Below are 12,173 nucleotides of genomic sequence, written 5' to 3'. Positions count from 1 at the left end.
CCCCGATTTGTTACCCTGATGATTTATTTAAAACACCGAGTCGACTCTTTTATAATCAATAGTTTTAAACACAGTGCATCTTCAGATTTAAGCCTTAGCTGGATATTTCACTTCACTTAGAGCTGTTACACACTGCATGGAAGGTAATTTTCAAAAACCCATAATAGGGGCTCTTTAACTTTCATAGCAGGAAAAACTATGAAAGTCAATGATTACAGGTTTACAACATTCTTCAAAATTTCTTCTTTTTTGTTCAACAAAAGAAAGAAAATCAAACAGATCTGAAATAAATAAAAAGTGAGCAAATGATCTCAGAAATTTCATAGATTTTGGTAAACTACCCCTTTAAGTGTCAAATTTATTTATCTTCGACAAGCCTAAAGCAGTCAAAGTACCAGCACAAAAACACACTCAGCAAAAAAAAGCTCACTCCTAAAGCACTATTGATGTCTTACACCATAAACTCTATAAATAGTTTAGCATGCTCCCACAGATCCACAAGAACACAGTGGATCTATTAAAAAACAAATTCATTAGAAAAATTCACAGTTGCATAGTTAGTGAGAGTAATAATGTGTTCAGCCCATCAAATTCTTTAAGGACATGAACAGTACATCTTGGTAAATCAAGCTTTTCTGTAACGCCTCGGGTGAAAAAAATTTGTTATCTTTGATGATGGCTTGAGATTTGATAAACAGATAAATGCAGTGGTTAAATCCTGCTTTTTTCAGCTTCGACTCACTTAACAGCAGTCAAACCTATTCTATCTAGAAAACATTAAAAAATATATTTTTTTAGATGAGTAATTGTGTAACTGTTTTTGGTTTATAGGTTTAAATGAGTAGAATTTGCTGTATTTCTTTGCAAAAAAATAAAAATAAAATTATACAAACATAGATATACATACATACATACATACATATATATATATATATATATATATATATATATATATATATATATATATATATAGAGAGAGAGAGAGAGAGAGAGATAGATAGATAGATAGATAGATATAATACAATTATATATATATATAATATATATAATTTGTTTAGCTTTACTTGGATAGAGAAATGTCCTGTTCAATTTATTACTACAACAGAATTTTTCAGTGAATTTAGGACATTTTAAGGCCTTTTAAGTCTATCTTTTAAAGTCTCAATACAAAGCCTACCTTTAAAAGTAGTTACATTTTACTGATACAACTGGATCCCATAAAGTGGCTGACTTGGCACACATACAGTAAATGCAGCAAAAATACATCAGCTGTTTTAAATGAAAAAATAAATAAATAAATTTTATGTCATCCCTGATGTTAGTCTTCACCTTTCTCAGGGTTGAGCTTTAAATGCTGCTGTGCTGGAATAAGAAAGATTCCATGAGAGAAAGTGAAAGACATAGGCAGCAGCGTGTCTGATTAATGAGCATCTGCACGTATCTGATGGATTACGGAGGAGCTGCCTCTCAAAGTCTCTGACAGCACAAAATACAAAATCTAAATGGATTAGGATGGTTAGGCTTTTCACAGGAACTTTCGCAGACACCAGACAATGCTTTCTGCCTTGTATCTATCAGAGAGAAATGAAAGAAGAAAAAAATAGCTTTCACTGTATGTCAGTCTGGATGTTACTACTTGACAGAACTGGCAGGAGAAACTGCTAGGAGAGACTGGCACCAGCATGTTTTTGCTGAAGCTTCAGTTGGCTGAGAAGAGAAATATGTCAAATTACTATCCTGGGTTAACAGGGACAGTAACTCTCTTTACACAAAAAAAAAAAAAATAAATAAATAAATAAAATAAAACATAAGACACATGATGGACCAAACGTTTGGACTGACAGTGAAGTATCCAAATAGTCTTAATTCCACCACTTTATATATATATTTTAAGTGAAATATAATCTTCGATTTGAAAAAGCCTACAGCAATGGTATTGATTAGGGAAAATGTCCATAACATAATAGAACAGAGCATGACCTGCATAGGAGTTTGCCAATACACTGCCTGACAAAAGTCTTGTCGTCGATCTCAATTATAAAAGCAACAAATAATTACTTGACTTCTAGTTGATCATTTGGAAAAGTGGCAGAAGGTAGACTGCATGGACTCAAGATTCTCACAAGAATTAGTCCACAGAAGAGGGCACATTTTTCAGCAGGATAGCGCTCCTTCTCATACTTCAGCCTCCACATCAAAGGTCCTGAAAGCAAACGTCAAGGTGCTCCAGGATTGGCCAGCCCAGTCACCAGATATGAAGATTATTGAGCACGTCTGGGGTAAGATGAAGAAGGGGGCATTGAAGATGAATTCAAAGAGTCTTGATGAACTCTAGGAGTCCTACAAGAACGCTTTCTTTGCCATCCTAGATGACTTTATTAACAAGTTATTTGAGTCATTGCAGAGATGTATGGATGACTTTATATTCAATACTGTACATTTTTTCTGTTAATTGCTAAAACTTTTGTATAAGAAAAGTCAGACATTACTGTCCTAATTAAATAATTAAAAATCCATAATGATCAAAAAGCATGATCATATTTTTTATTTTGGTAAAATAAGCAAATCATTTTTCTAGACCTTATTTAAATGGTTAAAGTTTAGTTATCATTAACTGGTTAAAAAAAAAATAATTTTGATCAAATTCATGCAATTGTATTTTTAGAAACATTTCAAATGTTTTTTTTTTGGAAATAGTTTTTTTTAAATAAGTTTTTAAAACTTTTTAAAATATGGAAGTAAAATTTTAAGATTATCCCTTTATGCTTGAATATTTTTACGCAACATTTCTTTATAAATCATTTTATTATCTAATAATTATAATAAACATAATTATATAATAATTGCTTGTATTTCACATTTCACTATAACATTTTATTTAATAATGATTTTTAAAATTGAATTAGACAAGTTTTCTAAACGTGGCTAAGTAGTAAACAAAGATGCTGAGTAATTGAGCTTCATCGGTTCATATCTTCTATCCACTTTTTACTTGAATAAAAGTGCAAAACAACTAAAATCAAATAAAAACTAACTTTAGGCTCTAACAGTAATGGGAATGGACCATAAAAGTGTGTCTAAAGAACATAGGGCTCATCTACACCACATCCAGTTATAGAAATAGATCCCAATGTTTCCATGCTTCTCATTGAGCTACACACTCCCAGTAATCGATCTCCAAAAGACATAATTCTGCATCAGACAAACTCAAGATGTACTTCACCTTATTTGCCTCTCAACAAGAAAACACTCTAAACTGGTAATTATGCAGTTTTTTTGCCGGAGAGCAATCCTTTAAAGTCTTGTCCAATACTACAGTACAAGATCTAAAGTAATAAGTCAGAAGCCCAATCTCATGCACGGATGCCTGGAGCTTGAAGCCAGGCCGCCTGCACAGGCATCTCAGATATTTCGATCTGCCTAAACCTGCAAGAGCTCCAGCCATAGGGCCAGAGTGTCTTTCCATTGCCCATCGCCCTCAGCTCCTTGTATATTACTTTAATCAGAGTACCTGGAGCTGAACAAAATCAATCAAAAGGCTTCTTTGTATCATTTTATTAAAGGAGGAGCTGCATGGACTTGGCATGAACCAGGAGGATAAAAAATATGAAGGAACGCTCATCAGCCTCACCCTGTGTTTCTCCTTGATTTTACGACGGTACTCCATCTTGTCGAACGCCTGGTCTTCTCTGCGGAGCCGCTCTTTGGCTGCTTCTACATTAATGCCAGTCATCACATCATCATCATCCTCTTCATCTGGTACCACAGTCCTTTGCAGAGGAGGCCACTGCTGCACCACCTGCACACATCCATCACAGTTCATGAACAATTCTTTGTTTAAAAAATATGTAAACACCAAGATTAATTCCAGACTCTAATATATCTAAACTTTAAGCAATGTGTTAAAACAAGCTACATATTTTATTAAAACATGCTAATAATAGGATAAAGTAAAGTTAGCAATGTATTAAACAAGCAAACTGTGATGTAAAACACTTTAACAGTGTAGAAATATTTAAGTAAAATTGTAAAACATCCTGTAGTGTGCCAAGTCATGGTAACTGTGTTAAATCACACTAGAAATGCTAGAAATGTAAAAGAAGAACAGTATGTTTTATAAGTATTTAACAATATGTATGACAAATACACAGCAATGTGCTAAAGCATGAATGCAGCATCATGCCATGTCACTCTACTAGTGAGAATTCTGCTAGAAACATGTATAATATACTGTTTTAAAATGCTGTCAAAAAAATCAGGCTAGAATTTGCGCTAGCAATGTTTGAACATGTTTAACAGTGCTAAAACATGCAAATAATGTTTTAACATAGTTATAACTAGGCTATAGTGTTACTACTAGCCAACAGTGTTAAATCAAACAAAAAAACATGCCAGCAATATGTTGTAACCAGTGAGCAGTAATACACTATGCTACACACTAGCAATGTGCTAAAACATGTAATTGGGCTAAATCATGACAAACAATGTTAGAAAAGTGTTAAAACATGCAACATTGTGTTAAATTATGCTATTAGTGATTAATCACCCTGAAAGTGTAATCAATGTTTTAAAACATGCTGTCAAAGTAAATAAGCATAAGCCAAGCAAAGTCATAAGCAAAGTTATGATAAAACATGTCAGAAACATGCTACATGTGTGTTTCTAGAAAACCAGTCATTAAGATATGAACGCTGAATATTTAAGTTTTTTATTGATTTATACGGAGTTAGAAAAGGACAATATTTGGCCAAAGTATATGACAGTCTGGAGGCTTAAATAAATAAATAAATCATAAAAAAGAAGTCCAAATTAATTTTTTTTTGTGTTTATTTAAGGATTTTCTAAAATAATCTCATGAAATATGATCTTTACCAAATATTCTAATGATTTCTGGGCATATAAAATTTATATTTTTGAATTTACATTTTCATAATACAGCTACAAATGCTGTTTTCTTGACTTATACGCACATTTATAATGTGCTTAATGATTGTACTTTAATACTTTGTTAATGATTATTTTTTCACAACTAAATTAATATTGTATTATTCACAAACCAGTTATTTAAGAATAGTTGGTGCTATTTTAGGATCGCTCTGAATGCATAAGTAAATGAATAATAAACAATTCAAAACAACATTCATATATTTTAGTATTAGGGCATATACTAACACTTAGTTTGCATGTTAACAAATGCTTCATTAACTCAACTTCATTCAGTTTTGTCACCCAATCAAAAGAGAGGACTATTTATGCTTTATAACTCTCTTAGAAATGACTGTTAAAGGCTCAGTTATATACTAAACAGGAAAAATAAAAATAAACAGTTTTATATATTTCTATTAATTTGAAGATGCACAAATAAAACTGTATCAAATGAAAAATAAACACTTGCAACCTTATCTAAAATAAAATTACCATACTGATTAAACATCCCTAAATAACATTGAAATGTTGTTAAATAATTATATTGTTGTTGTTTTATATGCTGTATTTTTACACTCCTGTTGCTCAGAATCGTTAGAACTTTATAGTAATTTTATTTTTTAGATACAATTGCAAACGTTTATTGTTTATTTGAAACTAAGCCTTTAATTGTCATTTTTAAAGAATTTACAAAAATAAATAGACCTTACTTGATCAGGTCACAAAACTGGTTAAAGTTGAGTTAATAAAGCATTTATTAACATGCATAGTAACCATTAATATATGCCTGAATAATAAAATATATAATGTTTATTTCAATAGTTTATTAAGAATTTACTAACTCATTCTGAATAATCATAAAAGCCACCAGAAAAACAAAATCTTAAATACAAATCCTTTGTTAATTCTGAAATAATGAGTTTAGTTATGAACAATACGTAAGCAAGTATGAAAATACAGTTAAGCAGATGTATAATGTGCTTAATAACTGTATTTTCATACTTTGTAATGTACATACTTTCTACATTATACATGTGTTTTAGAGCTGCACATTTAATCGTTAAAAGATCGCGATCTCGATTCGACCCCCTAGACGATCTTAATCCAGCATTTCTATGATTCTGCCAATCATATTTTCAAGTTCAGGAGGGAAGAAAAGTCTTTTCATTGTTTCGCACACGTTGCTCAGTGACATTGACACCTCCAAATGATGTTGAATGAGTCATATACTGTATTTATAAGGTATAATTCACCGAAAAATGTCATTTCTGTCTTTATATAATGATGTTTTCGCGACTGGGAAATCACACGTGACATGAGCTGTTATCACAGAGAGGGCGGGCGCGCGCTCTACTTAATGATAGATGCGCGTGTCTACTTTAGTGAACAGAACCTGCATATGTTATGAGGAACAGGTAATACAGTTGTAAATAATATTCAGTTTGTGGCACAGAGTGATCGTTTGTGAGCCGCGCGCGAAGTATGAACAAGCACTTAGCAGTCAAAATGAAACCGATAGTGTGCACTTCATTTAAATGATTATATCGCATTTTAGAGTTATGATTACGGCAAGCATTTGATATGTGCTTTCTTTCATAGCGAACCCACAGTTGTGCATGAAAATAAATGTTTACAGTGTCAGTATAACTACTCTAGCCTATATATTGTTTAATATAGTCTGATAATGACAAATGTCTGATTTTACGAGTGAATAAAATCATCTAATATGACAGATTGCAAGCATATATCTCAAACATAATAATTTAACATCAGAATTATTATAAGAATAGATTAATATAGAAAAGAATTATTTATAGAAACCAGTAGCTCTACACATATTATTATTATCGATGTTGTGCCATATGCTTTTTTTTACCATACCTTTATATTACATCTACTGAATCGTGAGAAAATCGTGATCTGTTTTTTAAGCCAAAAAAATCACGATTCTCATTTTAGCCAGAATCGTGCAGCTCTAATGTATTTACAAGTCAAGAATAAAGCATTTGCTGTTAAAACTGCTTATTAACCTCTATTAATGTAGAGTTAATGATTAACAAAAAATTAATTGGCTATTTGCTAATGCTTAATAGATTATTCATAATGTTTAGTTATTATAAAGTGTTACCATTAAATGAATGCTAGTAATGGTTAAGATCTGATAATACAAACCTTTCCGTCTTCAGTGAAGACCTTCTTGGTGTTAACCTTGAGGTTTCTCTTCTGTATTTTCTTGGCATCTTTGAACTTGGACTCCTTTTGTTTCCTATTCTTGGCATCAGCATCTGCGTCCTAAAGGAGGAAAAAGAGTGTTTTACATAACCAGTCGTAATCACAGAAGCTGTCATTTTTAACTCCCCAGGGGCCAAGATTAAACACACTGCACAGAGAGAATTCATAAAGGAGCTCTGAACAGTTCATTCAATCCCTTCATTTATCCAGGACACGGAAACACACAACACAACTCCCCGTTATTACTTTCTTCTTTACAGTCATTACAGCTGAGTGCTGATAAGTTGTGAAAAGGTTCAGATCTTGAGAAAGAACACTTTCCACTTGAATACTCTACAAACTTTAAAAAGAGTAACTGCTCATCTGCACTTCAACAGCTGTGTGCTGCCAATCTCACCCTAATAGTCTTCAACATAAACACATAACAATATGACAAACTGGCAACCCAGTTAAGTAAAACCTAGGGCATTATCATACACCTAGCACAATAATACGCAAGATGTGTTTAGCGCGATTTGTTGTTGTTTTTTTTTAGACCAGCGCAACCCTTATTTTCACAATTTGCGCCACATTGATCAAATAGCAAATCAATTTGGGCTAAAAAGGAGGTGTGGAAGGCGCATTGTTGGCTTGTTGCTATTTTGAGGAACTGAAACAGACCACGCCATTGACCAGCTATAAGCTAGTCTAAAGTCCAGCAGAGAGCGTGTTAGTTAAGGGCATATGCAGTCCAAACGCTTACACATTGCTTATTACACACAGGATGTACAGCAATACACAAATATCTTTACAAATGAAATCAAATTTAAGGATTAAAATATTACAAACTATTATTTTCTACATAAATATAAAAAACACTGCCTCCATGCCTTCATTCATTGGGTTTTGGAGATATACGCATCACCATATAGGGCATGAGAACATGACGTGTGTTTGGATATAACTACGTTTATTGACCACACTTCATTATTATTGTTCATTTATTAATTTGCTGGAAATTAGAACCGAATTTAGAAATAGTTTTGAAACAAATCTTTGAACTTAACAAAGGAAAATAAATATGTAGGCTAATGGAAGTCTTCAGTGGAGCATGTACAACACAGTTGCCTTACTCCACGAATGTAAAGGAGTAGAGTAAAAGTTAAGTAAAGAGAAAGTAAAGAGGCCGAATGGAGGAGGCTCATTCTGAATCCTTGCGCTGCAGATAGTCTGTTTAATTGTCTTCTTGCTAGTAAAGCGTTCAGTTTTTCCACTTACAAAGGCCACCATGTAAATGGCAAATGCAACATGGCACGACGCAAATAACTCTTAAAGGGAATGGGAGAAAAGACTCTGATTAATTTAATGCACGTTATGCTCAAAACACACACATAACTCATTAAGAGAATAAGCACAACCCTGTTAGACCATGTGTCGAGGCACAAAGTGTAATTTTTCATCCTTACAATAGCAAAAGTGGATTCGGACATGCCCTTAATACTTTTGCACCATGTGCTTTAGACTTTGCACCTATATTGTTAAAATAGAGCCCCTAATATAGCCCACTATAAAGAGCCCACTTTATTATTTATCAGGTTCTTTATAGGCCTGTTGTTCAATAACACCTCATTAAAATATCTAAACAGGTCCTTAAAATTATTGCAAAAAAATTATAATCCTAAGTGCTGTTAATGTCTTAGTTAATAACACTTTTCAAAATATGTTACAATAATCTTTGTAACAAATGCAGGTGTTTCTCACTGTTAATGTTATTTAATGCATTAACGAACACTTAACTAGTAATAATTTTGTTACCTGTATTTTATTTCCTTTTGTCAACTGAATCAAATAATAACACTAAATAACTTATCAAATTTATGCAGCATTTTTCTAAGCACTCAAAGTACTTTACACATTTAAAGATGGAAATCTGCTCAACCTCACATCTATCCGGATAACAGCTATTCTGCACCAGGTCATCAACCATTTCAGGGGACATCCTGGGATTTTTTTATGACAACAGAGATTTAGGGCAACTTCACATCTGAAGGATGTGCTCACTAAGGATCTGTTCACCTCTGGTATTAAATGTGTTTTCGCTGATCTAATTGTAAGTGGAAGTCATTGCGTGCCATAAACCAGCATTTTTCTCAATATCTTCTTATGTGTTCAACAGGGTAAACATAAAGGCTTAAAGCAACACGAGGGAGAGTAAATGGTTATGTATTTTTCATATATGGGTGAACTATGCCTTTCATACCAAGTGTAAACAAGCACCTAAAAGTATAATGTCCCTGTCATATCACTGTGGCACTAACTAACCAAGCACTAGGACCCAGACAGACCAAAGGGTAAGCACCCTCTGATGGCCTCAATAGCATCTCTTTCAGCAGCAACCTAGTTTTCCCAGGTGGTCTCCCATCCTGGTAGTGACCAGCCTCGACATTTACTTTAAATAGCAATGCTTTATAACAGTAGTCTTGCTGAACTAAAAACACCTTATCTTAAAAAACTTACTGAACTTTTTGCTAATAAATAATAATAATACAACTATATGAACACACATTTGTATGGAATTTATATTAATCTAAAGTTTATAAACATTAATATTCATTCATTCATTCGTCAGCTTATTCCCTTCATTAATCCGGGGTCGCCACAGAGGAATGAACCGCCAACTTATCCAGCACGTTTTTATGCAGCGGATGCCCTTCCAGCTGCAACCCAACACTGGGAAACATCCACACACACTCATTCACACACATACACTACAGACAATGTAGCCTACCCAACTCACCTGTACCGCATGTCTTTAGACTGTGGGGGAAATCGGAGCAACCAGAGGAAACCTATGCAAACGCAGGGAGAACATGCAAACTCCACACAGAAACGCCAACTGAGCCGAGGCTCAAACCAGCAAGCCAGTGACCTTCTTGCTGTTATGCAACAGCACTACCTACTGCGCCACTGCGTCACCCCAAACATTAATATATTCATGTTAATGAATTTACTAACATTAACGAACAATGAACAATACATTTATTACAGAATTTATACATCTTTGTTGAAGTTAGATTATAAAAGTTGCTAATTGTTAGTTAATTTGAACTCATGAATTTGGATTTTAATAATGTTGAACTATATATAACTATAATAAATGTTGTACAAGTATACTTTTTTATTAGTTCAAGTTAGCAAATACATGAACTAACATTAACGATTGAAACTTTATTGCAGTATTTGATTGTGGAGCCTCAAGACAAATCAGGCACTGTTGGCATGACTCACAGGTCCATAAACTCACAATCTCATAAACCTGCCAGGTCTGCACAAGAGTCATGCTAACTGTGTCTCAAAGGCGTATTGAAAGAAGTGTTATATAATTCAGCACATACTGGTATCTGCAGGCCTGCTGAAACTACATGCTGTGTGTGCAAAGTGCAGACGCCCTCCTGAATCACAATGCAAGGGGGCACATAAGCAGAGATGTTTAAAAGAGTATTTAAGATTACTGAAAGTGTCATGTATAAAATCCCCTACAGCACGCCTATCAAAACAGAACTGAAAGTAGCCTATCACCTTTTAATGTTGATGTACTAATGTTAAGCTTGATATTATATGTGTACATCAGTACAAAAAAAAGGCAGCTTATGTTCCCTTTATGATCTCCATCCTGCATTACAAAACATGCAAATGCAAGAATGCTTATGTTTAAAACAAGTTTAAGTTGTATTGAGATGATTCTGCTCTCCAAATTAGAACGTTTCCTCTATTTCAGTGGTTCTCAAACTTTTTTCATCAAGTATCACCTCAGAAAAAACATTGTCTCTCCAGATACCAAATTAATGAGCAGTATTGAAATACAATAGTGTAGTAGATCAAATTAAGCAATTACAGCTCTGCACAGTTCAAAAACATGGCAGAACAATTACTATTATTAAGTATATTTATTATTGTCAGCCACTTAAAACATTATACATAGTCTGAACGTTAAGACTGTACTGTGCTTATATGTAAAAAAAAAAATAAAAAAATAAAAAATAGAATGTGCTTTTAAAAGTGAAAAATGGTAGGTTACTACCAAAAGTAAAAAGAAAACTGCTGTACTTAAATGTATTAACATATAGTAGCCTATTCATCAACACCTGAAAATGTTGCCTGGACCTCATAAATATAGGTTATATGTCGTCATATTCATATACAAATCATTTTGATACATTTTTAAATATATGTAGCACGTACATGACATATTTGATTCCTCCGCGTACCACTAGAAGGAGGTACATGTACCAGTTTGAGAACCACTGCTCTATTTCATAGTCAAATGTGTGTGAATATTTCCTTTGAATGATTTGTTATCTCTTTCAGTCACACTTATTGCTAGCAGGTGCGATAAAATAAAGCATCCATGACATTTCCTATGTAATGAAATGCAAGCTATATGCTTCTAATGGCTGTGTGCTCAAAGTGTGAACAGTTGATTAACCCTAACGACACCAGATGTGTTGTTTATTTACCTCCTCATCCTTGATCTCTTCTTTGACATTGAACACATCTTTACACTTGACTGTCAGCAGGTCTGCTTCTTTCTGGTCATCATCATCATCCTCTTCATTAAAGCCACAGAGTAGAGAAAGAGGCTTTAATGAATCCTGGTCCTTAATATCTTCATCATCATCATCATCACCTTCATCATCATCGTCATCATCATCTTCCTCTTCTTCAGACTGTGAGGGCTCAGATTTGGTCTTCTGTTGTTGGAGTTGAGCTGTGAAACTCTGCAGCTCATCTTCAGACTGGTGTCCTGCAGTGCTGCTGTCGTCCTGTGCTACTGTTCTTCTCTGCTGCTGGGCCTTTAGGAGGAAACGGACCCGTGGTGCCACCGCCAAACCCAGAGACCTGTAATAACACAAGTCAGCTTAAACCATAGAAAAACAAGCACTTCACACTTGTTTTATGATTTTTTTAATCCCAGTTTATATTAGGTGGCCTTAACCACCATGTACTTGAATCTAAAAATGTATACAATACACTTA

General features: G+C 33.8%; 1 protein-coding gene across 1 annotated transcript in view; it reads right to left on the bottom strand.

The window, feature by feature from the left end:
* The window catches only part of ddx10 (DEAD (Asp-Glu-Ala-Asp) box polypeptide 10), a 51,342-nt gene that overhangs the window by 23,311 nt on the left and 15,858 nt on the right, over positions 1 to 12,173 (bottom strand). Inside the window, exons 13-15 of the mRNA XM_087301357.1 lie at positions 11,655 to 12,036; positions 7,099 to 7,218; positions 3,632 to 3,799 (exon numbers count right to left, since the gene is read on the bottom strand). Of these exons, the coding sequence (XP_087157483.1) occupies positions 3,632 to 3,799; positions 7,099 to 7,218; positions 11,655 to 12,036 (670 nt within the window). The remainder of the gene's footprint in view (positions 1 to 3,631; positions 3,800 to 7,098; positions 7,219 to 11,654; positions 12,037 to 12,173) is intronic.

Source organism: Danio rerio, chromosome 21 (genome assembly GCF_052040795.2).
Source record: "Danio rerio strain M-AB ecotype USA chromosome 21, GRCz13ab, whole genome shotgun sequence".
Classification (NCBI taxonomy): Eukaryota; Metazoa; Chordata; class Actinopteri; order Cypriniformes; family Danionidae; genus Danio; species Danio rerio.
This window is presented reverse-complemented; position numbering and strand designations above follow the sequence as displayed.